Below are 26,867 nucleotides of genomic sequence, written 5' to 3' on the forward strand. Positions count from 1 at the left end.
CCTTCCAGCACGCACATGGTAACGTCTGGGAGGGTTTGCGCTCAGACTAAAGCCCCCACCTGGTAGATATTCCCTTAGACCTCTTCATCTTCCTAATTTAAAACCCATGGGAGAGTGTGAGAAGACAGAGGAGGCTCAGTAAATATCCTCCAGTCTGAGAAGGCACTTTCAGACCAAGAAACGATGGAAGCCGTTCCATACTGTTGACACAGTTTAATCCAGGGTAGCTTACTGGGGGCCGGCTCTCCAGGCGGCCTGCAGCCCTCCCCCAGCCAGGCAGGACCTCCAGCCACAGCTTTTAGAGAGCAAGGGGCATGGTGGTGAGGCCTGGGGTTGGTGATCTAAAGTGGGTCCGCCTGTGTGGCCGCCATCTCTGCTGCTTAGCTCAAGTAGGGCCTTCTGTGCACCACTTGAGATCAGAACAAGCCCTCCGCCCTCCCCCGTGGGCACACATTAACCTCATGGGGCCCAGAACTTGCAGCCCCCAAGGGAGGGCATTGCGCAGACGCAAGCAAGATGGCACCACTGTCCGCCCTCCTACGGAGAGGAGCGCTTTGTGAGGTTAGTGGGTTCCGGGAACGTGGGCTCAGGAGACAGTCCGACCTCGGTTCTGGTCCCAACGTTGTCTTTCAGTAAATGTGAGACCCTGGGAACATTCTAGACCATTCCGCATCCCGCGTCATCAGCTGGAAATGGGGTAGTAATAGACCTTTCCCCACTGAGTCATGGCCAGGAGCGAGGGGATGCCTGCAGGGCTCTGAACGTGGGGTGTGGTGTGCAGTCGGGAGAGGGCCTGGGTGGGCCTGAGACTGCAGCGGGAGGGAGAGTGGGGAGGCCTCCAGCTGAGCTGTGGCCCCCCGAGGCTCCAGGTTCTGCAACCACCACAGTCTTACTGTGGCCCCAGTGTCTGATTAGTTTCCTCTGTGTTCCGGGATCGGGGCTCTTGCAGGATGATCCACAGGGCTGGGGGCTGGGGCTGGAGGCAGAGAAACAGGACGGGCACCCAGGGGAACTGAGCAAGCCCTCTGTGTCCCCTGCCCTAGGATGCCTCCTGATCCCCAGTCCCGCTGAGCAGGTTGTCTGCTAATCCCCAGTTGGGCTCGCTGGCATAATTTGGGCTCCTTTGCTAGCTCTCATGCTGACCGTGAAGTTGGGGAAAGCCGGTGGGGCCCAAGAAGTGAAACTTCAGTGATAGGAATTTTAGTGATAAGTGTGACCAAGGGGCAGTCCAAGTGCTCCCACCTGGATGCCCCCAGAGGATTCTCTGGCCCATTCTGGGACTCTTAGTGGGGCGGGGGGGGCATAGGCAGTGCTGACCACCCCCCGCAAGAGATTGGCGTGATGTGCACCCATTATGGGGTGAGAGTAGTCAGTCCTCTCTGTGTGGCTCAGCCCCAGCTGTGGAGGTGAAAGCAGATGTTGAGGGGGGATCAGTAGCCTTGACCTGGGGTGGGGATGGGATGTGAAAAGCCAGGTGCCCTCAGAGGGAGCCTTGGCCGGGCTGTGGGTGGGCCCGGGGCCCAGACCCAGGGCCAGAAGGCTGCCAGCCCAGCATTTTCTCTACATTTCAGGTCTCCCATGAGTTTGCCATCAACTTCAACCCCACCAACCCCTTCTGCTCAGGTGAGTGCCAAGTCCACCTGCACCTGCCCTGGGTGGAGGGAGGGGCAGTGTATAGGTTTTGTCTTTTTCTCCCATCCCCTTCCTCTCATGCTTGCTCATAATGACAGATAGGGAAGAGCTGGAGGTTGGAGTCAGGTGTTCCTGGACCCTTTCCTGGCTGTGTGACCTTGGAGAGATCACAGCACCTCTCTGGGCCTTTGCTTCCTTACCTGCCCCAGGGAGTGTGATACCTGCTTAGTTCACCTCACTGGGTTGGTCAGGTGAGACTTAAGGGTTGACAGGAAGCCCTGTGTAGAACAGGAGGAAGTTAGGGCAACAAATTCTATACCTCCCACCCCCCCCACCTGGCCTTGCTGGAAGAGCCCAGCTCTGCCCTTCCCTGTTCCCTTTGCCTTCCACCAAGTGCCTTGGCACTCAAGGACACAGGGTTGCCGGTGTGGGAGTCGGGGGCAGAAAGGGGCAGGCAGTGAACGTGGTGCCTATGCTCACCTTGCCCCCTCGGTCTCAGAGGATTTCAGAGCCTCCAGAATCAGTTAAGAAACTTGGAGGAGGAAGGGGGCTCCAGGTGGATATGGAAGAGGGTGCTGCCATCATGAGACCTTCCAGCCTAGGATATTTTTTTTTTAAAGATTTTTATTTATTTATTTGACAGAAACAGTGAGAGAGGGAACACAGTAGGGAGAGTGGGAGAGGGAGAAGCAGGCTTCTGCTGAGCGGGGAGCCTGATGCGGGGCTTGATCCCAGGACCCTGGGATCATTACCTGAGGTGAAGGCAGACGCTTAACAACTGAGCCACCCGGGCACCCCTACCCAATTTGGCTTGTACATAGCACCTGCCTTCCCTAGGGATTCCCAAAGCTGGGCCCAGTTTGTACTTGGAAGGGAAATGCATCAAGTCACCAACTTGAGAATGATGCTGCGTTTCAGAAGCCATGGCGTCTGTTGGCCAGAAATGTAGCCTGTATTACTCCTGGGCTTCGTCTAGTTTGGAGCAGGTCTCCAGAGACTTTGTCCAAAATCAGGTCGATCAGCTTCTTCCCCAGCCAGAGGCCCCCGGGACAGGACCACAAGGCTGTGGGATATTCTTCTTATAATGGTGGCCGTTTACAGAGCACCTACTATGTGCAGTGGCTGTGTAAGCATCTCTGTCCGCACCCCTCCACCCCTGACCCGCCCCCCGCCGGCCGACCCACCGTGAACCACCAACAAAACCCAAAGCATGTCCAGAATGGAGCTCAAGATGGCTAGCTGCCAAGTCCCTTCTCTGGGAAGAGCTGCTGGGCCCCCCTCTGGCCAGCTACCCAAGAGGGAAGAGTATCAGTCCCATTGCCAGACAAGGAAACAGGCTCAGAAAGATTAAACAGCTTGCCTCAGGTCCCACAGCTAAGAAGTGGCAAAGGCAGGATTTGAACTCAGGTCTTCGTGACTCCATATTCAGGGCTGTTTGCTTTATGGCATCTTGGCCCTGCCCTCTGGGAGCATGTGGTCTCACGGGACCCACGCGGGCCACTGTAGGGGCATTTGGGGCAAGCATGAAGTAGAGGGAGGGTCTGCAAATAGGATGAGGGTGGGTGAAGGGTTGAAGGGGGGACCAGGCTCATGCAGTCTTCTCTCCGAGGCAGGGGTGGATGGCATCGCTCAGGCATACTCAGCTTGCCTGCCCCACATCCGCTTCTATGGTCCCACCAACTTCTCTCCCATCGTCAACCACGTGGCGCGGTTTGCGGCCCAGGCCACTCAGCAGCAGACGGCCACGGTGAGTAGGCAGCAGCCGCCATGGATGTGCAGGAAAGGGCTGGCCCCAGGCTGAGGTCCGCCCTACTCTGCCCACCCCCCCACCCCCCGCCAGGGGGCTGGTGAGCTGGAGAGTCAGACTTCTCTGTCTCAGTTTACCTGCGGGTATGGTAAGGGGATTGAACCAAGCTCAACTTGATTGGTCCTGGCTTTCTGGAGCACAGACTTGAAAAAGACACACTGATTCCATTTGTGCTCAGCAGGACACGGGGCTGTGATCAGTGGGAGGTGTCTCCCCAGGGCAGGGGGTATTCGTTAGTCCCGGGATACCTGGGAACCAAGAGAGGGTGGTCCCAGCAGCCCTAAAGCTGACCCTGTGGGCCACTGTCTGGCCCTGTGTGTTTGCCATCTCTTGGCCTGAGGCTGGCACTCAGCATGCCTGGGGATGGATGAATCGGTCAACCCCGCCCTGGACTGTGCGCCACGTAAGGCTCGGTAGGCAGGAGGAGGGGACTCAGCCAGGGCCTCTCCCAAAGGGAAAAGGACTTGGTCCTGTTGGGCCCACCAGTGGCGTGAGACACCTCCCTGGTTCCTGGGGAGCCGGAGGTTGGCTTCTGGGAGTGGTGGCCAAGATGGAGGAGGTGAAGGGGAGGTTACGAGAAAGAAGGGGACACCCAGGCTGAACTGGTGAGGACAGGACAGCAGGACACGGTCTCGTTGTTTGGGAGGCAGAAGGGACCTCTCTGGTCAGGCTGCCAGGGTTTGGATCCTGTCCGCACTGCTTCCTCGGTGTGACTTGGGCAAAGCACATAACCTCCCCAAGCCTCTGTTCCGTTGTTCGTACGGTGGGACTGGTAAGACCTACTCTGAGGTGTTCAGGTGAAACAGGCTCACACAGCCCCTGCACCCAGAGTGCCCTGGAGGGGGAGGAAGAACAGGCCCAGCGGACCGCAGAGGCCAGGGCCGGTGGGAAGGAGGTCACTGGCAAGGGTGGGGGCAAAGGAAGGCGATGCGGTCTCTTCAGCCTCCGGGGCCAGGAGCTGCCGTAGCGCCAGCCCCCTGGAGACAAGCCCCTTTCTGCTCCCAGCCGATTTCCTTTATGAAAGGGGGAAGTAAAGCCCCCATGGGTGCTGAGGCTCTGGGGCCACCTGAGTGGGACAGCAACTAGGGAAGGCCCAGGAGGGGCTGGTTTTTGATTCCTGGGGGCGCAGGGCTGGAAGTAGTTGGAGAGGCAGCCCTTGGGCTCACACTGCTTGGATGCCCGTGGTCTGTCAGCCAAGCCGTTTTCCGCCAGCTGAGAGAGGGGAGGGAGAAAGGGCCTGCCTTCTTGCTGAGAAGGAAGAACTGTGGTGTGGGAGCAGGAAGGAAGCCGGTGTCCTTGCCAGGCGGAGCCAGGGTAGGAAGGCGTGGGAGGTGTGCTCTGGGGAGAAAGGGGCCTGCGCTGGCTGGATCCTAGGTGGGCAAGGGGCTGGGACGCTGGGAAGGGCCAGGAAGGGGCTCCTGGTGTTCCTGAAGAACAACTGCTAAGGCCTCCCCAGAGTGGGGAACTTGCCCTTTCTCTGCCCAGTCTTTATCTGCTCAGCACCCCAGCCCCTTTGAGGCAGCTTCCTGGTGGTCCTGAGGCAAGGGTACGGCGCTCTCAGTGCCCCAGCCTCTTGGGTCATGACCCGGTCCTTCCAACCTGGGAAGGCAGCCTTCTCTGGGCACCCTCAGCCTCCAGAAGCCGTGCCCCCTACCCTGTGTGACGTGGGCCATCTCCCAGTGGGAGTGGGCCCGGAGAGTGGCTGAGCCTCTCTCACCCTGATGTCACAGGAACACTTCTCCACCTCTGGCCCGTCTCTAGCCCGCATGTCCCCACACACCAGAGGTTGCACTGCCTGGCAGTTCAGTGTCGAGCCCCCGGGCCCCATTGAACCCATTCAGACCCCAGCTCCTCTTCTGCCTGGCTGTGTGACCCACGGGAGCTTGCTGAAGCTCTCTGAGCCCGTTTCCTCACCTGTACCGCGGAGGTGCTGGAACAGGAGCTGCTACTAGAAACACTGAGGATTCAACCAGATAGGCACGTGAATCGCTCAGCACGGTGCCTGGCACACAGCAAGCACTCGAGGACTGTGGGCGGCTGGACCTTCTGGGGACGCCTCTGGCTGAAACCGAGCACGGTTAGACCCGAGGCAGACGGAAATAATCTGTGCAGTAAGTGCTACTTTTATACAGCGGCTGTGAGGCGGCAACACTGGGCGGGGCGTCACCTTCCCTGGCCCAAGACACATGCACACGCGTGCACGCCCAGGGACAGACACTGGAGAGCATGTGGTGGGAGGCTTCGCTCTCCCATTCACACACACAGCCCGTTTTTCCAGAGCAGGTTTCTGTGTGGCATAAGGGAGACCGTGATGCACGGCCTCTGCCCTCCCAGAGCCTGTAGTCTGGGGCAGAGGGGATGGTGCGTTGCGGGGTCTATCTGGTAAGCAGCCTCTGTGAGGCACGGCCATCACACCTGGGCTGACAGAGGCCTGGCCTCACAGTGGCACCTAATCCAGCGGGCTCAGGGAAGGCATCTTGGAAGGGAGATGTCCAGGTTGAGACGTGGAGTATACTTAAGAGTTAGCTACATAAAAAGCATGCGTGCTTGTGGTATGGAGTGCCCCAGGCAGAGGGAATAGCATAGGCAAAGCCCAGGAGGCATGGTGTTTGGACCTAACTGGAGGAGCGGGGAGAGGGGGTAGGGGAGAGCCAGCTACCACAGGGCCTTGGAAGGCAGTGAGGAACCTGGATTTTCTCTTGAGGGCCATGGGAGGCCATTGAGGGTATGAAGAGGTTCAGAAGGGGCTAGAAGACCCCCATCCTTCCCTCTGCCCAGAAGCCCTGGGTCTCGCCATCCATAGCTCGTTGCTGGTTGGCTACCTAGGTATCTGGTGTCCTAGTGGAGGACGAGCTGGGACACAGGACCCTGGGGAATTCCCCCCACTCCAAGGGTCTTTGGCAGCCAACTTCCAGAAATAAGCCAGGGAGCAGCTTCCCCAGACTCTGCCTGGAACTGTTGTGGTTGGTTTCTTACAGATATGATCATGTATTAAATGCTTTAGGGGAAATGGCTATTTGTAGTCCCAGGAGCCCGAAGAACCTCTGGGTAAAGGCAAAAGCTACTCCATCCTTGGAACTGTTGGGTGCTTTGCTTTGTGGTTGGACCTGACAGAAACTGGCTGTGTTTCTGGGGCAGGGACAGGGTGCCAGACCTGAGAGATGTGGAAGAGGGTGCAGAGGAGTCTCCAGAGGAGAACTCCCCTAGGGGTAATGCTGGCAGGGGAAGTGGAGCTCTGGGCTGGAGAGGGCCTTTGACCTGCTTGGGACAGAAGGTGTAGACGCTCAGTTGTGTCTAGGAGCTGTGGCTGGAAGGGTATACCAGGCAGGAGGAAGGGCACAGGAAGGGCATGGAGGTGGGAAAGTTTGGGGGTGGGGTAAGGGATACCAGGGTTGTCTGCAGGGACAGCAGAGCCCTTTCCCACCTCCTCCTGCCCAGTTCTGTCCCTCCTTCTCCTTGTCTGTGACCCCCCCATTTCTGTTTTGGAGGTGTGGCTTGTAGTGGAATGTAGAGGCTCCCAGACAACCTTGGCTCTGCCTGGGGTGGGTGAGAAGCACGAGATGTGTTAGCTGCAGGTCCCTTGCCAAGGCTGGCCCAGCTGGGCAGAAGCTGAGATCAGGCACATGGCTGTGGGTATTGCGGCTAGCTGGCGCACGGGAGTGAGGGTTAATGTCTGGTGCCATGGCTCTGGCTCTTCCCTGGGCCACTATCCTAGACAGTGAGGCCATCTAACAGTGGGATGTGGGGTGAGAGGATGCAGAAAGCTCCTCCCAGCTGGGGCCCATTACTGGCAAGGCCAGGCCACCAAAACGGGGGTTGGGGAGGCGGGGACGCTGTGGAAAGAGCCCCAGCTTTGGAGTCAGCCAGGCTTGAGTTTGGATCAAAACTGTACCAGTTTCCAGCATGTCACTGAACCACCTCTTAGCGCCTTTCCTCAGCTCTAGAACAGATTCACAGCACAAGGATGTCCAGGGAGGGTCTGTGCACTGCCATGCATTAGCAGGGACGTTCTTACCCAGTTAGGTGGTGGTCATGGTCCTGTGGGAACCCAGACACTGTCTGTGCCCACCTCCTTGGGAAGAAGGATCCAAGGCCTGAGGCTCCCATCTCATAGTACAGACGTGTGGCTGAGTGAAAGGAGAAAGCTGAGAGGCCGGGTGGGGAGGAGGAGGGTGGGAGGCCAGCCCCACCCCGAGTGGTGAACCTGCTGATGAAGGCCAGGCATTCTCCCTCCTCGTCTTCCTTCCAGACAGCTTAGGTGCCCCCGAAATCTTGCCCTGGACTATTTCTGGCAGGATGGAGGTGGGGTTAGAGGGCCACTTAGGGAAGGGGTGGGCTGGGGGGGACAAAGGTGCAGATGGGCTTAGAAGCCCCCCCCCCCAGCCACAGGGATGGGGGTGCTGACAGCTGCTGCCCTCCACTGCAGGGATGCAGGCTGCCATCTCCATAGCAACAGGTATCCCCAGCGCCAAGGGCTCCGTCTCTTAAAGGCACAGTGCAGGTGCTGCTCTGCTGCACCTGCTGGGGGTAGAGGGTTCAGATGGCGGGTCTACACCTCCGAGCGGCTCGCTCACTCCTTCCAGGGCTGTGCGTGGGGGACAGGCAGGACAGCAGGGCATCCCAGGGGGCACTTGTAGCCTCTGTATGTTTTCCAGGGAGCAGATGGCTTTTCTGGGTAAGGAGGTGGCCAGGCGTTGACTTGGGGTCTGGCTTGGTTCTGCCCTCCGTGACCTGGACTAGTCTGGGCCCTTCTCTCCTCCCCTGAGAGCCAGAAGGATCAGATTAGAAGGCAAAAGCCTCAAAGAGTAAGTAGTAGGGCCATGTAGGGCTGTTCTGTTTATTTTACAGATGAGCAAAACCAGGTTCCTCAAAAAGGGGCCAGAGGGTGCTAAGCACAGTGCTGAGTTCACACTAGGGTTTCAGTCTGCTTAGTATCCTGGGGCCTCTGCCTAGACCATCCAGGGATCCTTCCCGAACCTCATGTGCCCAGCCTGTCCCGGTCACAGTTCATGCTGTGGCCATGCATGCCCATGCTAATTATTCAGTATTTTAAGTAATTTTCTAAGGAAACGGTATAGCCCACCATGAGTGAAAAGTTACCACTCACCATATATAGTGTAACGGTAAAAACCAACACCACACCCTGTACCTGGTTGTTGAAGTCTAGCCAGAAGCTCGTCCCCTGAGGCTCTGCTTCCCGCCTCTGCTGATAAGGGAAGCACACAGGACCGAACTGAGACTGCCTGCTGGGTATAGGCTGTGCAAGTGAGGGACCACGGCCGCAGTGATTTTGTGCCTTGAGGCTGTGTCTGCTCTGTGATCCCCTAGTCCACTTACTAGCAGCCAAGGCCACGAGCCGGAAGCGCCGGCCAGCCACACAGACGGGGTATCTTGTGTGGGTGGAGCAGAGAAGGTGAGGCTGGTCCGAGGCAAGGCAGCCACAACATACCGCCTTCCCTGGCCGTGGGCCTGACTGCCAGGAACGTGGTTCTCGGTCATGGAGGGCGGCTGTGGGCCAGGCATGTCTTCTCTGAGAGGTACAACAGCTGTCCCCGTGCAGATGACGAAGCTGAGGCACAGTGACATTGGTCAGTTGCCCAGGGTCCCATGGCAGAGTAACCAGAGGGCCAGGCCTGGAGTCTGGGGCTCTGACTTCAAGCTGCAGAGTCTAAGGTCACAGCCAGGGCATGAGGAAGAGAGCGGTCTGTGCGGGGGCCAGGTCAGGGTTCAGCCACGGAGAGGCCTGCCGGGGTGGTGTGCTGACGGCGGGGGCTGGGATTTGGCTACAGCTGGGGAAGAAGCACTGCCTTTCTCCCAGGGGTCAGAGGGTTTGGGGGCGGCCAGGGAAGGGGGCCAGAGGCCTCAGAGCACCCGGCTGCCTCCTCCCTGCAGCAGTACTTCATCCTCCTCATCATCACGGACGGCGTCATCAGTGACATGGAGGAGACACGCCACGCCGTGGTGCAGGCTTCCAAGCTGCCCATGTCCATCATCATCGTGGGCGTGGGCAATGCCGACTTCGCCGCCATGGAGTTCCTGGACGGGGACAGCCGCACACTACGCTCGCACACGGGGGAGGAGGCGGCCCGTGACATCGTGCAGTTCGTGCCCTTCCGAGAGTTCCGCAACGTGAGCGTGGGCCTGGGCTGGGGAGAGGGTACTTAGGGGACCCCAGCAACCAGAGTTAGTAAGGATGAAAGTCTTGGGCTCCTCTGGTCTCCACTCCATTGACTGTGTGCTGCACAGGGCCTGTCCCCATGAGGTCCTCCGAGCATGTGAGCACTGGCTTCAGCAAGCTCATGGAGGCCCTGCCCTCTGACCAAGGCCCCGAACCAGAACTTGGAGTTATCCAGGTAGGGCAAAACATTCCAGGCAGATGGAGGTAGGGGGGCAGCTGAGAGCAAAGGCCCAGGAGTGAGAGAGACTTTCGTGGTCGGCGCAGCTCACCCAGCCTCCTTCACAGATGGGAGGGCCTGCTCCATGGGGGGGGGACTGGTGGCACCACCTTGTTCCTGGAGTTGGCTCTGGGCCTATCTGCAGGTAACCCAGGGTCTGCCCACAGGGTCACTGCCTAGCAGCTGGATCCACCAGGATCCCAGAGGGAGCAGTTCCAGATGCCACCCCTGTCACCTAGAAGCTTACTGCATAGCCTCGGACAAGTCCCTGAGCTCTCAGACCCTGGTTCCCTCAGCCATAGGGCCTCTTGGGCTTGTGTGGCACAGATCCCACAAGCCAGTCCTAGGAAGAACTTATCACTTTGTTTTATACCCACTAGTGCTCACAGGTCTGCCCAGCGTCCTCTGGGTTTTACCAGAGGTGGTCCAACTCCTTCCTCTGGAGCCTTAGCTTCCTGAGGACAGATGCTGGGCCATGGCCCTCCATTCATGCACAGGACACTGAGTGAGCACCTCCCCAGGGCTGGCCTGGGGCTGAGCATTCAGCAGTGAGCCAGACACTCCCAGCCCATTTATGTGGGCCAAGAAGGTGCTCAGGAAGTGTCTGTCAGGTCAGTAGGCTGGGCGGCTCACCTCCACCGATTCTTTCCCTGAAAAGCCTCCCACAGACACATTCATCCCAAGATGCGATCCCCGGGCCTCTCAGGTGCTCAAGGAAAGAGAGACTTCACATAAAGGAAAAGCACTGCTAGCAGTGGGGTTAAAGGCCCTGGACTGGGACAAGGGTTGTAAGTTCTAGACAGCCCTGGCCCTCGGCCCTGATTCTGTCCTCCAGGGCCACCTTCTCTAGGAGCAGACTGGGCACGGTGTCCCTCCCCACAGTCTTCCACTGACCTTTCCTATCTCCCCTCTCTACCTCACCCTCGGCCCTGCAGGCAGCGAAAGAGACCTTGGCCAAAGCGGTGCTGGCGGAACTGCCCCAACAAGTCGTGCAGTATTTCAAGCATAAAAACCTGCCCCCAACGCACTCGGAGCCCGCCTGAGCGCCAGCCCGGGCCCAGCAGCAGCATGCCGGCTGGGCCTCCCGCCCTCCCCAGGAACGTGCACGCTCACCCTGCTTCCTTGTGGGTGGCCTTGTTTTTAACCGATCCACGTTTTCATTTTTTACAACCGAACCTCCCCTCCCCCTCCTTCCCCCAGCCCAGCTGGGCTTCCTTTGTTGGAGCCCACAGAGGATGCTTCCGGGCCAAACTGGCTTCCTCCCTACCCTTAAGTATTGAATGTACTTTGTATAATTTTAGTGGAATTATTGTTATTAAAGAGAAAATTTTTACAATCCTAACTGGCTTTTTCCAAGTAACTAGCTGCAGACCCTGAAGGAGTGTGTCCCCAGTGCATACTTTGTATCATTGCCTGCACCTACTTCCTGCTTTGTTTTTTTATACTGTGACTGTGTTCTATTTGTTATACTCAGGGTAATAAAGGAGTTTCCAATGTCCCTGTGTCAGTGCCTTCCTTAGCTGGGACCTGATGGGCTCACTGATCTGGGGAAGGAAACCTAAAAAGCTCTTTCCCCCAGCAAGGTGGGGCCATCGTTTCTTTGTGGGGGCACACGGTCCACATGCCCAGTATTCACTCTGATAAACCAGCATGGGACTTGGCACAGAGCACAGGCTCCATAGGTAACTGTGCACAGACAAAATGCCCTGGGCCCCCGCTAGCAACCGGAGCCCCTGCAGAGCCTACACTAGTCCCGGGGTCCTCAGGCCCAGCCACTAGCCCCTGTGCCCCAGGCTTCTGTGCATCCAGTAACAACGGTTCTACTAAGTGCTGTTTCCAGCTCCACATTAAGACCTCTGCAGGCATAATCTTGATGAACTCCTCCAGTAGCCGACAGCCTATGCCTGTGACCTTTGCAGATATGAACTGAGGAGAGCAGCTCATCCAATCCCACAGAGGCGGAGCCAGAACTTACATCCGGATCTGCCCCATCCCAGAGCCTATACTTACTCCACAGCATCTTCCTCTGACTCTGCAAGGGAGTCTGCTCGACTTGCTAATGAATTTATCCTTTCTCTGCACTGAATCTGGGAGGTCTGTTATCCTGATCCACTCTCCCACGTCAGTCATGGTCATTAGGGCCTGCTAGACCTGGGTGCCCACCAGCATGCCACCTCTAGGTGCCTGGTAGCCTCAGGAATCCATGTCTACCTGGTGAGAGCGAGTGAGGGAGACCTTCATCCTCAGCTTCCAATGCCCTGCTGGTTCTGCAGCCACAAGTCAGCTGAACTATCCTTTAGGGACACCTTCACTTCTGAGAGGGCTACAGGAGTGCACAGAGCCCCATTTCCCCAAGGACCTTTGGGAAATTAGAGTACAACCACCCAGGGAGCCAGCTGGCAACATGGGATAGAATTGCAGGGTGAGGGCATCTGGCTTCTTCGGTCCGGGCCTAACCCCTGCTTGGGCCAGCTGTAAGACTACGTGTCCGTCAAAACAACAGCACAAGTCTGCTTATCTGCCCACTGCTCAGCAGCTGGGGTGAGTCTAGCTGGATGTCACATCCAGAGAAGTTTGTACCCATCCAAACCTGGAATAATCTGTCAAATTCTGCAGTCAAATGCTTTACCCCTGAGCCGTACCCCCTAATCTGTCAAGCTATGATTTATCAGAGGTCTCTAAAGGGGAGCAGCTTTGTCCTCCTTAGCCCTCAGGGGACAGGCATACTGGGGGAACCACTTCTCATGCAGACCTCTCCTCTACACCTCCCCATGGGAGGAATTTACCAAACTGGTAAAACTGGAAAGACAGACATCAACTGGGCCATGGGTCAAGTCCCTGCCTTATGCTGGTGTCCATCCCCAACACTCAAAATCTTATGGACCCCCTACCTCGGGTGTGGTGGCCATGGCCCTCACCTTCAGGTTTCACAGGAGCAGACCCCAACATCTCTTTCTTCCCCCTTCTCTGCCCAGGTTGAGTGGATCAAACAAGCAAGCCCTCTCCCAGTTGGCTCAAGTTCACAGGGGAAAGCAATGCACCCAAACTCCTGACCCGGCCAAATCACCACTTAAAACAAAACAACAAACCAAAATAAGTCCCAGGGATGTAACGTACAGTATGGTAACTACAGTTAATAACAACACTGTATTGTATATCAGAAAACCACTAAGAGCATAGATCTTAAAAGCCCTCACCACAAGAAAAGTGGATGGACCGTTCTGCAATACATACAAATACTGAATTGTACACCTGAAACGAATGTCAATCATACCTCAATGAAAACAAACAGCCTTGGTGATGCTGATGCTTGGTTTCTGGTACATGGATAGCAAGCTGAAAAGTGAACTTGAAAATGGAAAAGATCCCTTCACCCTTGCATCACTGCTGCTAAGGCCTGGACATAGCATTTGTTTAAAATTTCCACTGAAACCAGAGAAGGCCATACTGAAAGAGTTAAAGGCTCAAAATTCTGGTCCTCTCAACTGTGCAACTTCATGCAAGTCACTGAACCACTATGAATTCCGATTTTCCCTATAAAATGTAGAGAAGGACTGCTTCACAGGACTTTTTTTTTTTTTTTTGGATGAAAGACACTACAGTCCACAAAAATGGTCCACAAATGTCCCAAACCTGGGCACGGGATGGCTCAGTTAAGCGGCTGTCTTTGGCTCAGGTCATGATCTCAGGGTCCTGGGATTGAGCACTGAGTTGGGACTCCCTGGTTAGCAGGGAGCCTGCTTCTCCCTCTGCCCCTCTACCTCTCCCCCCAAATAACTTAAATCCTTAAAAAACAAAAACAAAAACCAAACAGTGCCTGGCATACACAGCAGGCCTCAGTATCAAATGAATGAATGAAACAAATCCACATATGGCATAATGATGTGCCTATTACTGAAACAGCCAGTGTGAAGCCCTACCAACAGCTCAGAGCTGTCTCTGGGTCTTGCTGCCCTTCTCCTCTACAAAGCTCTGAGGCTGGGCCACATTCTGCCTGTCACTGCTGTGACACTCCCATTCTCCCCATCCATAGCTCCAGCAGGTAAGGGAGCAAAACGTCAGCCCTTGCCAGCGTCACTAAGGCATGAATGTGCAACTGGCTTGTGTTCACCCTGTGACTACAAGGACGTTGCCAAGATTCTAGCCTCCCACCAAGCAGAACTTACATTCCATACTGTTTCGCGTAAGTAGGCTGGGCACGCCAGAAAATCAAGACAACGCTCAAGTCCAAATGATGGTGCACTGCCACTGAGCTCTCCTTGTTGTTTTTCTGGAAGGGGCTTAAGACAACAGCTGAGCCATATACCCACGAGTAGGACACCCGAGCCAAGGAACCGGGTGTGCCTAAGCAATTAACATTTAGCTGAGAGGGAAGCGTACAGCAGAAACTGGTGGTTGGAGCTCCGACGACCAGATTTGACCCTTCATCATGTCGGTGTTCTAGCTGCAACTGAGGAGTGCCAGTAGGAGGGGAAGACCTGCCATAAATCCCCACTATGGAAGCTCTGGCCACCCTATGCAGAAACAGGGGAGGCCAGCACTATCAGGGCTACTGAGGATGGCTACCATTTACTGAGCACTGTGCCAGATCCCGCACCCAGTCCCTAAGCCAGACTATCTTTGTCCCTCACCAGAAAGTTGTATCATCATTTCTATCCACCAAAGATGGAACTGAAGCCCAGAGAGGTTAAGGAGCTTGCCCCACTGACCCAGCTAGTAAATGTCTGGCTCCAAGCTCCTAACCACTGCGGTATAATCCAGGGAAGGGGGAAGTAGGCTTCGCTCTCAGGGAGAAGCAGAAGCGGGGGGGCGGGTAGTTTGAGGCAAAAGCAGCTTGTCCTGGGTAGAAAGGAGGTAGCCAGAAGGGAAGAATCCACGGAATGAGAATGCAAAGAGCTGGCTCAGGTCACCCCTAGTTAAGGGACCAACTTCCAGTCTAAGACGCACCTGAAGCCAGCTCTTCTCTCCTCCTGGGACCCGAGACGAGGGAAGGAAATGGAAACAGATCACCAGCCACCTCTCTGGGTCCAGTCACCTCAGCTCCCCTGCTTTTTATAGATGGAAAAATGGATGCTCTGAATTTCATGCTTTCTCCCCACCCACGTGGGTAATAGGGCCGAAAGTCAGAAGTAGTTGACAGGGCATGGCGTGACACAGGCTAAACAATATAGAGAGAACTGGCAAACAGGCTTTCTCCCTTGCCTGGTTCAAGAGTTGTAAGAATATTACCACTCGGGGCACCTGGGTAGTCGGTTAAGCAGCTGCCTTCAGCTCAGGTCATAATCCCAGGGTCCCAGGCTCTCTGCTCTGTGGGAAACCTGCTTCTCCCTCTCCCTCTGCCTACTTCTTGTGCTCTATCAAATAAAATTAAAAAAAAAAAAAAAATACCACCACTCAGGACAATGTAAGCAGGTTTACAGAAACCCCACCATATGGGTTGTCTTTAGCCTTTCTTTCCTAATTATAAAACCCCAATTATTTATTTATTCAGGCCTGAGGGCTGCACTTTATGGATTAAAGCAGTCCCTATTTTCTCTATCCTTTGGGTTTGAACCACACCGTCTACACTGGCTGCTTTTCAAGGCTGCTTCCTCTACCAGGGAGACCTGGTCCTGCTCTGCCAGTCATGGTTCTATGGGACGTGTGTCTCCCAGGAGTCTACACCAACAGGGACAGTGAACACGATGAGACGATCACCACTGACTCTCAGCCTCCCGTGATACCAGAGAGCAGAAATCTCCCCTGGTGGAGCCTCAACCTTCTCAACACAATCTAGCTACGTTGGCAGACCGGGAGGGAGTTGGGACCCAAGATCCCGTACAGGAAAAGCAAGATCTTGTTCTTAGGTGGATTAGCTTTCAAGTTTTAATCCCTATCACCTTTTGTCCCCTTCTCCTCACAACAGAGGCCACAAGGTACAGTTATGGCTTCTTAAAAATCCAATCACAGGGGCGCCTGGGTGGCTCAGTTGGTTAAACATCTGCCTTAGGCTCAGGTCATGATGGGATCGAGCCCCTCATCGGGCTCCTGGCTCAGTGGGGAGCCTGCTTCTCCCTCTCCCCGCCCACACCCCGCTCATGCTCTCTCTCAGATAAAATCTCAAATAAAATCTTAAAAAAAAAAAAAAGTCAAACCACATAGAGATGGCGGCTCTGACTCCTCGGTCTGCCTCCTGAAACGGCGTGAGGTTGCTCTGGGTACATGCTGTAATGACGACAGCTCAATCGCAGGAACAATGGAACAGAGAAGCAGAAGGTGCCTACACAGTTTTACCTAAATGTCTTGTTTGTTAGGATGGAGCCGAGGCGCCTGTGCTGAGAGTCAGGAACAATTAGCATGGTCCTGAAAAGGAAGAAGGATTCACAAGGCATCACTTGTGGGTGAAGGGAAGTCACCATCTGCTAACGGGCACCGGAGTGTCACTGCATTGGAAGGGGAGAGGCAGTGGGTTGGAGGAGATCCAGGGGCCTCTCTGCCCACATTAAAAATGAGTAGCTGCTCTGCCTGCCAGCACCACAGTGTCAACACATTCTGTGTGTGTCTCTCTCCGTCTCACACCCAAAAAAGTAGAAACAAGTGACGTAGGAACCCAGGGGAAGAGAGAACTGTACAGACTCGTTCTCCTGGAGGAGGGGAGCTTACAGATGTTTTTGTGTTTGCTTTTCAAGAGCATGCCTCCCTCTAACTTCATCTCTCTCCATCCCGGAGGGAGAGCCTCTGCCTCCCTTAAGGAGACAGGTGGAACAGTGCCTCGAGGTCTTGGCTGCGCACAGTCTTGAAACTGCCCTGTGCAGGAAGCGGGGGCACAGAGGGGAGGAAAGGACAGGGCAGCACCTTTAGGCCACAAAGAGCTTCCACAGTTAGAAGCCTCAACTACAAACATTCCAAACAGAGAGGGGCCTTGACAGAGCACAGAGTCAAGTCAGAACAGGCAGGTGTGTCCCACTGTGGCTGGCACTCAGAATTCCAGAAGCTGCTAGAAATAAGTCATCTCGTCTACATACCTACCAGGGCTTCTGCTTTCTCGCCATGATGAAATAAGGTAAGGCCCATGTTTGTTTCTCTAAGGTTTAGGGTCTTAAATGGCATTGGATGGAGGGAGTGGGAGGAGAAGGAATAAGGAAAAACTCCACAATGAGTGCTGAGCGCTGAGTGACACCCCTGGCAGATGTAGTTTATAATCTTTACTTAGTCACACAACATCAAGAATTGGTCAGTTCCAAGGGGGTGCAGCAGTTCACCTGGGGCCTCCCTCCGCCCCACCCCCCAAAATGCTCCACAGCGCAGTACAACCACACGGTGCGCTCAGCTAGAAGAGAAGGGTTAAATGATGTCTGTCCCATAACTGCCCTTGCTTCTCTGTGCCGTCAGGAAGGGAAACAAAGAAAACAAGAAAGCAACAGGATCCATACACTGCACACCAGCGGGTGGCTATCTTCCCGGGCATTTCTGGGGGAACCTCAGCGGAGCCGCGGCCCCCGCCCCACCACCACGGCAAGGGAAGAGGAAGCAAGACAGGGCCGCACACCTGCACTGGAGTAGAAAGAGAAACCAAACACAAGATGGGCCACAGTGGATTCTGGCACATTTTTAGATGAGGTTAAAAATGTCACGGTGTGCACAGGAAGCGGCAAAGGAGTTCTGAGGGAGGGGATGCCCGGAGGTGGAACAAACCCACCGGTCTACTCGGGCAGGAGCTCTGGGAGGGACACAGGAGCTACGGGGCCTCTAGGAAGGTGTTGGTTCGGAAGATGGAGGAGACGATCTTGCCGGTGGCGTTGATCGTGCCTTCGCTGTCTGAGCTGGACTCAGAGTCACTGCTCCCGGAGTAGGCGCCCAAGCCCGGGAGGATGCCGATGCAGACCGCAGCGGAGGGGCAGTGGATGGAAGGGGCGCTCAGGGACGTGCTGCTGAGAGACATGCAGGACGGGGCTTCTGCAAGACAGGAGGAAGGGCCGTGACTTCACCTCCTTTCCCAGAGCTGAGAACTTGCCACTGTGCCCCAGGCTTTACCGTGAAGCCCCAACCACCCTATGCAGTCAGCACCACCGGCACCCGCGTCTGACAGCTGTTCCTTTTCACCGTTGACAAAACTGACGCCATGCTCAGAGAATGTTTTAAGAGCGTGCAGAATGTGACCAAGTAGCTAGGTTTCTTCTTGCCCCGGGAAACCCAGAACCATGGCAGCACCTGAGAGATGGAAAACCTCAATCTAGAAAACATGGGGACTTGAGGATGAGATGAAAACTTAAGGACTCTACTCCACCCCTCTCGTTGCCTCTAAATGTTTCCAGCCTCACTGAATCTCTACAACAACCTGATATATAGGTATCCCCCATTTTACTGATGAGGGGGGTCAAAGGACTAGGCCAAGGTTAAAGGCCACTTAGAGTAAAAAATGTTAAACCAAACCTGACTCAAAAAATTGGGATGCCTTGGTGGCTCAGCCGGTTCAGCATCCAATTCTTTGTTTTGGCTCAGGTCGTGAGATTGAGCCCCACGTTAGGCTCCAAGCTGGGCATGGAGCCCACTTAGGATCCTCTCTCTCCCTGTGCCTCTCAACACCCAAACCCCGCCAACTCACGCATGCGTGCTCTCCTTCTCTTAAAAATAATAATAATAATGTACTAAAACAATACCAGAGCTCACCATGGAGTAAGGGTTAGAGTTCAAACCTTACTGTCTCGGGCTGACAAGCATATACCTTTCTAGGCTTTTGCCTTAACAAGCCCCTAAGGAACACTTCACGTAAATGTGAAAAGGACACGTGGTTCCAAAGTATATGAAGTCAAGAGTAAGTCACAAAAATACCACTGAGAGGCAAAAAGAGATCTCCGGTGGCCAATACACGGAGTTCAGGAGTTCACTGTATTCACTCGTCTTACAGGAAGTTCTAATAGGGGAAGAGATGCTGCTGAAGAAAGGCAGCAGCGGAACACAGAGACACAGAAAAGTGAAATGAGAGCTGACACCGCTCGTAGAGATGGTGGTAATGAGACAACAGGAAAGCAGAGGCAGAGTTACAACAAATACATGAAAGCAGATTTCTTTGGGATACAAAGAGTTCTTCCAAAACCAACCAACCAACCAACCGCTGAATAGAAAAGGGGACAGCAGTGCATGGGTGGACTGAGTGTCTAACTCGTGATTTTGGCTCAAGTCATGATCTTGGGATCACGGGATTGAGCCCTGTGCTGGGCCCCGCACTCAGCAGTCCTCTGCTTGAGGCCTCTCCCTCTCCCTCGGGCCCTCCCCACTTTGCTCACTTGTGCTCTAAAACAAACATAAATGTTTAAAAATAAGTGGACAGAATGCATGAACAGTTCACAGGAAAAGAAAAAAATGGCATTTAAACTTGGGAGAATGGGGGAACCTGGGTGGCTCAGTGGATGAAGCATCTGCCTTCAGCTCAGGTCATGATCCCGGAGTTCCAGGATCAAGTCCCACATAGGGCTCCCCGCTGAGCGGGGAGCTTGTTTCTCCATTGGACCTTCCCCACTCTTGTGCTTTCTCTCAAGATAAATAAATAAAATCTTTAAAAATAAAAAAAAATAAATAAAATGAACTTGGGAGAATAAACAATCTATAAGGAGGGAAGTTATGGGCAACAGGCATCTTCGTGTGTTGCTCAGAAATGCAGGGCAGTGTCCTTCGAAATTAAACTATATTCATATAAGACCATTCCCTCTAGCACTGTTAATAGCAGGAACCAAAAGGTTCATTATGACGGGGGGTGGGGGGTGCCTGGGTGGCTCAGTGGGTTAAGCCTCTGCCTTCGGCTCAGGTCATGATCTCAGGGTCCTGGGATCAAGCCCCACATCGGGCTCCCTGCTCAGCAAGGAGCCTGCTTCCCCCTCTCTCTCTCTGCCTGCCTCTCTTCCTACTTGTGATCTGTCAAATAAATAAATAAAATCTTAAAAAAAAAGACCAGTGTAAGGGACTACAATTCAGCCATAAAGAAGAGTAATGCCTCTGCGTACTGGTATGGAATAGTCTCCAAGACACCATGCTATATGAAAGAGGCCAGGCTATGTGTAAGCTACAGTCTGTGGGGAGAGAGAATGCCCACGGACACGCATGATAACGTCAAAAACAAAACATGTAAGACTCTAACAGTGACTGCCCGGGGAGATCAGCTGAGTGGTCAGATAATAGGGGAGACTTAACTTTTACTCCACATACTTTTGCCCCTTTTGAATTTTCTATTATGTGTGTATACTAACTATATAGATATTTTAGAAAAGCAAATGCAAAAGTTCAAAGAACATCATCATCTACTTAAATTAGGGAGGAATAGTCCCACATATCTGTCTAAGCCCAAGGGCAGCTCTGTATTACAGCCAGGAAGGCTGTAGAAGAAGGTAAAGTCTAATGATAAGAAGACCTGCTGGTCTGTATTCTCTATCTGTAAGCCTGAAGGCAAGGGCTCTTCCTTCACCACTCTGTCCCTTGGGCACACAGCATGGGGCCTAGCACAGAGCAAGTCAGCATTCACAATGCATTGAAGACATTTTACAGAAGTTCACTGCAAATAGCTAAATTTGGGGGTGGTGGTGGTGAAAATTTGGGACACAACATCAAACTGTACACCATTCACTACTTGAATATCCATTGTATTATTTTCACATGCTCAGTGACACTTTCATTCTGTTAGAAATATTTGGTTAAGGGGCACCTGGGTGGCTCAGTTGTTAAGTCTCTGCCTTCAGCTCAGGTCATGATCCCAGGGGCCTGGGATCCAGCCCTGTGTCAATGGGAAGCCTGCTTCTCCATCTCCCACTATCCCTGCTTGTGTTCCCTCTCTTGATGTGGCTCTGTCAAATAAATAAATACAATCTTAAATAAATAACAAAGTAATTTAAAAAAAAAAAGGAGAGGAAAAAAAAGTATCTGGTTAAGGGGCACCTGGGTGGCTCAGTCAGTTTAGTGTCCACTGTCAGCTCAGATGACCCCAGGGTCCTAGGATCAAGCCCCAAGTCAGACTCCCAGGACAGTGGGGAGCCTGCCTCTTCCTCTCCTCTCCACTTGTGCTCACTCTGGGTCACTATCTCTCAAATAAATAAACAAATGAATAAATGAATAAAACCTAAAAACAAAACAAAACTATTTGGTCAAAATAAAACCAGCTGAACCCACAACCTGGGGCGCCTGGTTGGCTCAGCATTAAGCGCCTGCCTTAGACTCAGGTCATGATCTCAGGGTTTTGGGATTGAGCCTCGATCAGACTCTCTGCTCAGCGGGGAGTCTGCTTTTCCCTCTCATTCTCTCTCTCTGCTCTCCTTCTCTAAGATTTTGAAAAAATCTTTTTTAAAAAAGCTGCTATCTTATGAGGTATGCATCAGTTACCCAGAAAAGTAATTTATGTGAAGCTGTTAAGTGAGATGTCATTTTATTAAGTATTTCAAGGGTGAATTGAATTTTAGTCTCTAGCTTAGATACAAATGGAAGATCAAGTTCAGAGTATCTGTGCAAGACTAGAGCTAGCCTAATGGAAGGATGGAAGCCAGCCACAGAAATGAAACCAAGGAGGGGTGCCTGGGTAGCTCAGTCGGTTAAGCATCTGACTCTTGGTTTCAGCTCAGGTCATGAGACTTCAGCTTCAGAGACTTTCAGCTCTGTCATGAGATTGCCTGAGAGTCTCTCTCTCCCTCTCCACCCCGCCAAATGAATAAAGAGAGAGAGAGAAAGAAGAGAGAAGAGAAAAAGAAAAACGAAACGAAACCCAAGGAATCTAAACCATGGTGGCAACAGGAGAGTTTCAGCAAAAAGACCAAATCCCTCAATTATCTAGGTTTCAAGAAAGAAAAGAGACTGCAATTCTGACAAATTTCATTCCAAAAATAGTTACACTGTCCAAAGAGAACAAAATGGTGCCCTCTGATCTCACCCATTTGGTGAAGTTTCCTGCCAACTTCTGCATTTGCAGGACCACGTTGTCATACCAAATTAACACCGAAAATTACTAATAGAGAATGTTTTTGGGATTCAAACAGACGCGTGACTTGACAGCCAATGGGGCCAATTGTGCATTCATTCACAGGCTCTGTTTGGAGCTGAAGTCCAGAGCCTCCAGTGGGGAAGCCTGAATCTCCATTAGGGTCACAGAGCTATCTTCTGGGAGAACTAAAGGGACAAAGCCTTCTGCCATGGACAAGACTCTCAAGCAAGCTTTCAGGGAATATTCTTCCTGTGGGGCCTCAGCATCTAACAGAAGAGGGTATTTCATGCCCAGCTGTAAGAATGCCGCTGTAAGAATGGAGTGGGGGAGGACGAAGGGATTAAGAAAGGTGGCTCTGAAACATGGCGTCTACCCGAGATAGTTTAAAAAAGCCACACAAGTTTTCCTTTCTACTGACTGATGCGAATAGTTCCTACAAGGGAATAAGCACCAGATACAGGGCTACTAATTAACCAGTTGAAGTATGTTCAAGATTTCTGTAAAGTTTTATATACTTATGTGCATACAGACACAATACACACGTAACCCTATTTAAGCAGCCAATTTAGCAAGTTTCCTATATATTGAAAAGAGACCAGTGAAATGGAGCTCCCATATTGCTGATGAGAATGTAAACTGCCATAACTTCTTTGCAGGGGGGTTGCAATATTTATCTGAATTACAAAAGTATATCCTCTCCGTCCCAATAATTCTTTTAAGTATTTACCCTAATATATCATGAATGTGATGAATGATGCATGTACAAAGTTATTTAATGAAACCTCATACCAGAGAAAAAATGGAAACAATCTAAATGTTCATCATAAAAAAACAGGATAGGGGCTTCTGGGGGGCTCAGTCTGTTAAGCGTCTGACTCTTGATTTCAGCTCAGGTCATGATCTCAGGGTTGTGAGATTCATCCCTGCACTGGGCTCCGTGCTCAGTGGGAAGTCTGCTTGAGATTCTCTCTCTCCCTCCGCCCCTTTCCCAACTTATGTGCACAAGCTCTCTCGCTCTCTCTCTAAAATAAATCTTAAAAAAAAAAAAAAAAGGATAAATATACTATGGTGCAGTCATATAATGGAATACTACACAGTCTTATAAAAAGAATGAAGCTCTTTGTGTAGAGATATGTAATGATCCCCAAGGTACAAGTGAATTAAGCAATGAACAGAAGAGTGTGTTAATTAAAATACTAACAATGATGACGGGAAGTACAAACCAACATATGAAGTATTCTGGCCAAAATACCAACTTGAATTAATTGAGCTCTAGATCTAGTTACCATTTTACAGGAAAAAGAGGAACAAAGGAACACTGTGGAGATGCGATCAGCAAAATCTAGAGTATGGGAAACTGCACAGGACAAAGACCCAGTTTCTTCACAAAAACAAAGGAAACAAAAAAATACAAAAAGAAAGAACTTCTTATAGGTCAAATGAGACTCAGAAGATGTAACAGCCTATTGTAAAATGCCACATGATGGCAATATTCTCATAGTGACCTATAGACTCAAGCAATCCCTATCAAAATCCCAACTGCCTTTTTAATTGAAATTGACAAGTTGATCCCCAAATTCATGTGGAAATGCAAGAGACCTCGAATAACAAAAAACGATCTTGAAAGAGAACAAAGTTGGAGGACTCACACTTCCCAATTTCAGAACTTCCTAGAGGCTATAGTGATCAAGACTGTGTGGTAATGGCATAAAGAAAGACAGATCAATTGAAGAGAGGAGTCCAGAAATAAACCCATACATGTTAGTTAACTGATTTTCAGCAAAAATGCCATGACAATTCAGTCTGGTAAAAACAGCCTTTTCAACAAATGGTGCAGACCAACTGGATATACACACAGAATGAAAATGCATCCCTACTTCAAACCATAAACAAAAAATAATGCAAAATGGATCAAAGACCAAAATGTAAGAGCTAAAACCGTAAAACTTTTATAAGAAAACACAGGTGTAAGTTTATAAGAAAACACAGGTGTAACTTTTCAAGACCATGGATTAGGCAATCGTTTCTTAGACAGGACACCTAAAGCATAAGCAAACTAAAGGAAAAATAGCTAATTTATATGTCCTCAAAATCTAAAAATTATATGTTTCAAAGGACTCGATCAAGAAAACGAAAATACAAAAAAGAAAAGAAAAAAGGAAAAAAGAAAAAGAAAATGAAAATACAACCCACAGTAAGAAGACCGTATTTGTAAATCACTTATCTGACAAATGTCTAGTATCCAGAATACATAAAGAATTCTTACAGCTCAACATTAAAAACACAAGTAACCCAATTTATTTAATTTTTATTTTTTAAAGATTTTATTTATTTATTTGACAGACAGAGATCACAAGTAGGTGGAGAGGGAGGCAGAGAGAGAGGAAACAGCAGATTCCCCGCCGAGCAGAGCGCCCGATATAGGGCTCGATCCCAGAACTCTGAGATCATGACCGAGCCAAAGGCAGAGGCTTAACCCACTGAACCACCCAGGTGCCTGACAAGTAACCCAATTTAAAACAGGCTCAGGATTTGAGTAAATATTAAATATTTCTCCAAAGAAGATATACAAATGACCAATAAGTACATAATGCCATCATCATTAGGGAAATGGAATATCACTTCACACCCACAAAAATGAACAGAATAAAAAAAAAAAAGACAGGGGCGCCTGGGTGGCTCAGTGGGTTAAGCCGCTGCCTTTGGCTCGGGTCATGATCTCAGGGTCCTGGGATCGAGTCCCGCATCGGGCTCTCTGCTCATAAGGGAGCCTGCTTCCCTCTCACTCTCTCTCTCTCTCTCTGCTGCCTCTCCGTCTACTTGTGATCTCTCTCTCTGTTAAATAAAAAAAAAAAAAAAAAAAAGACAATAACAAGGGTTGATAAGGATGTAAAGGGACGCCTGGATGGCTCAGTGGGTTGGGGGTCTGCCTTCAGCTTGGGTCCTAATCTCAGGGTCCTGGGATCAAGCCCCACCCACATCAGGCTTCCTGCTCAGCAGGGAGTCTGCTTCTCCCTCTCCCTCTGCTCCCAACCCCCACTCACGCTCTCCCTTTCTCTCTTGTGCTCACTCTCAAATAAATCAGTTTTTTGTTTTTGTTTTTTAAAAGGATGTAAATAAAGAAACTGGAACCTTGGGTGCCTAGGTGGCTCAGTGGTTTAAAGCCTCTGACTTCGGCTCAAGTCATGATCCCAGAGTCCTGGGATCTAGCCCCGCATCGGGCTCTCTGCTCAGCAGGGAGCCTGCTTCCCCTCCTTTCGCTCTCTGCCTGCCTCCCTGCCTACTTGTGATCTCTGTCTGTCAAATAAATAAATAAAATCTTAAAAAAAAAAAAAAAAGAAACAGGAACCTTCATATATTGCTGATAGAATGTAAAAATGGTACAGCTGCTTGAAAAACAGCTTGGCAATTCCTCAGAAAGTCAACCATATAAACATAGAGTTACCATATGACCTAGAAATGCCATTTCTTGGTATACACCCAAGAGAACTGAAAATAGTTGCTCACACACAAATTTGTACATGAACGTTCATAGCAGCATCATTTAGAATAGCCAAAAAGTGTAAACAACGCAAATGCCCATGAACTGATGACTAGACAAACAAAATGCAGCATACCATACAATGGAAGATTATTCAGCTGTAAAAAGTACGGATACATGTTACAACATGGATGACCTTTGTACAGTGAAAGGAAGCTAAATACCAAACGCCATACACTACATGATTTCATTTACATGAAATGTCCAGAAAAGGCAAATCCAGAGAAAAGTAGAAGAGTGGTTGCCAGTGGCTGGGGAGAGGGAAGAATGGGGAGTAACTGTTAAGGGCATGGGGCTTCTTTTTGGGGTGATGAAAATGTTTCGGAATTAAATAGTCATGATGAATACACATTCTTGTGAACATACTAAAAACCACTGGATTGCGTCCTTTAAAAGAATGAATTTTATGGTGTATCTCAGTATTTTTTTTTAAAGCCATCTAGGTCAAATACAATGTATGTCTGATCCTTGCTTGAATCCTGGTTTTAAAAAAGTCAATTGCCAAGAAAAATATGAGAAAATTGGGGAAAATGAGTATTAATTTGGTATCTGATAATATTTAGAAATTATTATTATTTCAAGTGTAATAATGGTATTGTAATCACATTAAAAAAACTTACTTTTTTAAGGATAAAGAAGAATTATTGACAAAACAATATAGTGTCTGCTATTTGCCTCAAAACACTACAGTTGAGAAGGTATAAATAAGATTGGACATGTATTGGGGCGCCTGGGTAGCTCTGCCTTCGGCTCAGGTCATGATCCCAGGGTCCAGGGATCAAGCCCCGCATCGGGCTCTCCGCTTGGCCGGGAGCCTGCTTCCCTTCCTCTCTCTCCATCTCTCTGCCCATCTGTGAGCTCTGTCAAATAAATAAATAAAATCTTAAAAAAAAAAAAAAGATTGGACATGTATTAAAAACTGTTGAAGCTATATGATGGGGTTCATTATTCCATTATCTCAATATTTGAATATGTTTACCTAAATTTTTTAATTTTAAAAGAATATATTTATAATTGCTTGTATATACATACAATAGCTCTGGATATATACGTAAGAAATTCTGTTTCCCTCTCAGAAAGAACTGCATGGAAAAGGATACAGAATGTTGAAGGGAGACTCTTCACTCAATGTCCTTTTTATTTTTTATTTTAAAGATTTTATTTATTTATTTGACAGAGAGAAAGAGAGATCACAATTAGGCAGAGAGGCAGACAGAGAGAGAGGGGGAAGCAGGCTTTCTGCTGAGCAGAGAGCCCAATGTGGGGCTCGATCCCAGGACCCTGAGATCATGACCTGAGCTGAAGGCAGAGGCTTAACCCACTGAGCCACCCAGGTGCCCCTCAATGTCCTTTTTAAAAGTAAATTCTAGGGGTGCCTGGCTGGCACAGTTAAGCCTCTGACTCTTGATTTCAGTTCAGGGGATGATCTCAGGGTTTGAGATCAAGCCCCAAGTTGGGCACCACACCCAAACTGTCTCTCTGCTCCCTGCTTAAGACTGTCTCTCTCCCTCTCCCTCTCCTATTCTCTCTCGCTCTTTAAAAAAAAAAAAAAAA

At 51.0% G+C, this 26,867-nt stretch overlaps 2 protein-coding genes across 9 annotated transcripts in view; one reads left to right on the top strand and one right to left on the bottom strand.

Moving 5' to 3' along the window:
- LOC111157343 (copine 2) overlaps positions 1 to 11,332 on the top strand; it is a 44,998-nt gene extending 33,666 nt beyond the window's left edge. The window contains exons 13-16 of one of the 2 annotated variants that reach the window (XM_022518670.1): positions 1,572 to 1,623; positions 3,246 to 3,379; positions 9,332 to 9,568; positions 10,770 to 11,332. In XM_022518670.1, coding sequence (XP_022374378.1) covers positions 1,572 to 1,623; positions 3,246 to 3,379; positions 9,332 to 9,568; positions 10,770 to 10,877 — 531 coding nt within the window. In that variant the 3' untranslated portion in view covers positions 10,878 to 11,332. The remainder of the gene's footprint in view (positions 1 to 1,571; positions 1,624 to 3,245; positions 3,380 to 9,331; positions 9,569 to 10,769) is intronic. The other variant, XM_022518671.1, reaches the window with a different exon arrangement.
- A 5,655-nt stretch (positions 11,333 to 16,987) lies between these two features.
- Positions 16,988 to 26,867, bottom strand: part of LOC111157405 (family with sequence similarity 192 member A) — a 35,103-nt gene continuing 25,223 nt past the window's right edge. For all 7 annotated transcript variants that reach the window (XM_022518783.1, XM_022518789.1, XM_022518785.1 and 4 more), the window contains exon 7: positions 16,988 to 17,769. In XM_022518783.1, coding sequence (XP_022374491.1) covers positions 17,552 to 17,769 — 218 coding nt within the window. In that variant the 3' untranslated portion in view covers positions 16,988 to 17,551. The remainder of the gene's footprint in view (positions 17,770 to 26,867) is intronic.

The sequence above is a fragment of the Enhydra lutris genome, unplaced genomic scaffold (genome assembly GCF_002288905.1).
Source record: "Enhydra lutris kenyoni isolate GAN:26980312 unplaced genomic scaffold, ASM228890v2 scaffoldscaffold54, whole genome shotgun sequence".
Classification (NCBI taxonomy): domain Eukaryota; kingdom Metazoa; phylum Chordata; class Mammalia; order Carnivora; family Mustelidae; genus Enhydra; species Enhydra lutris.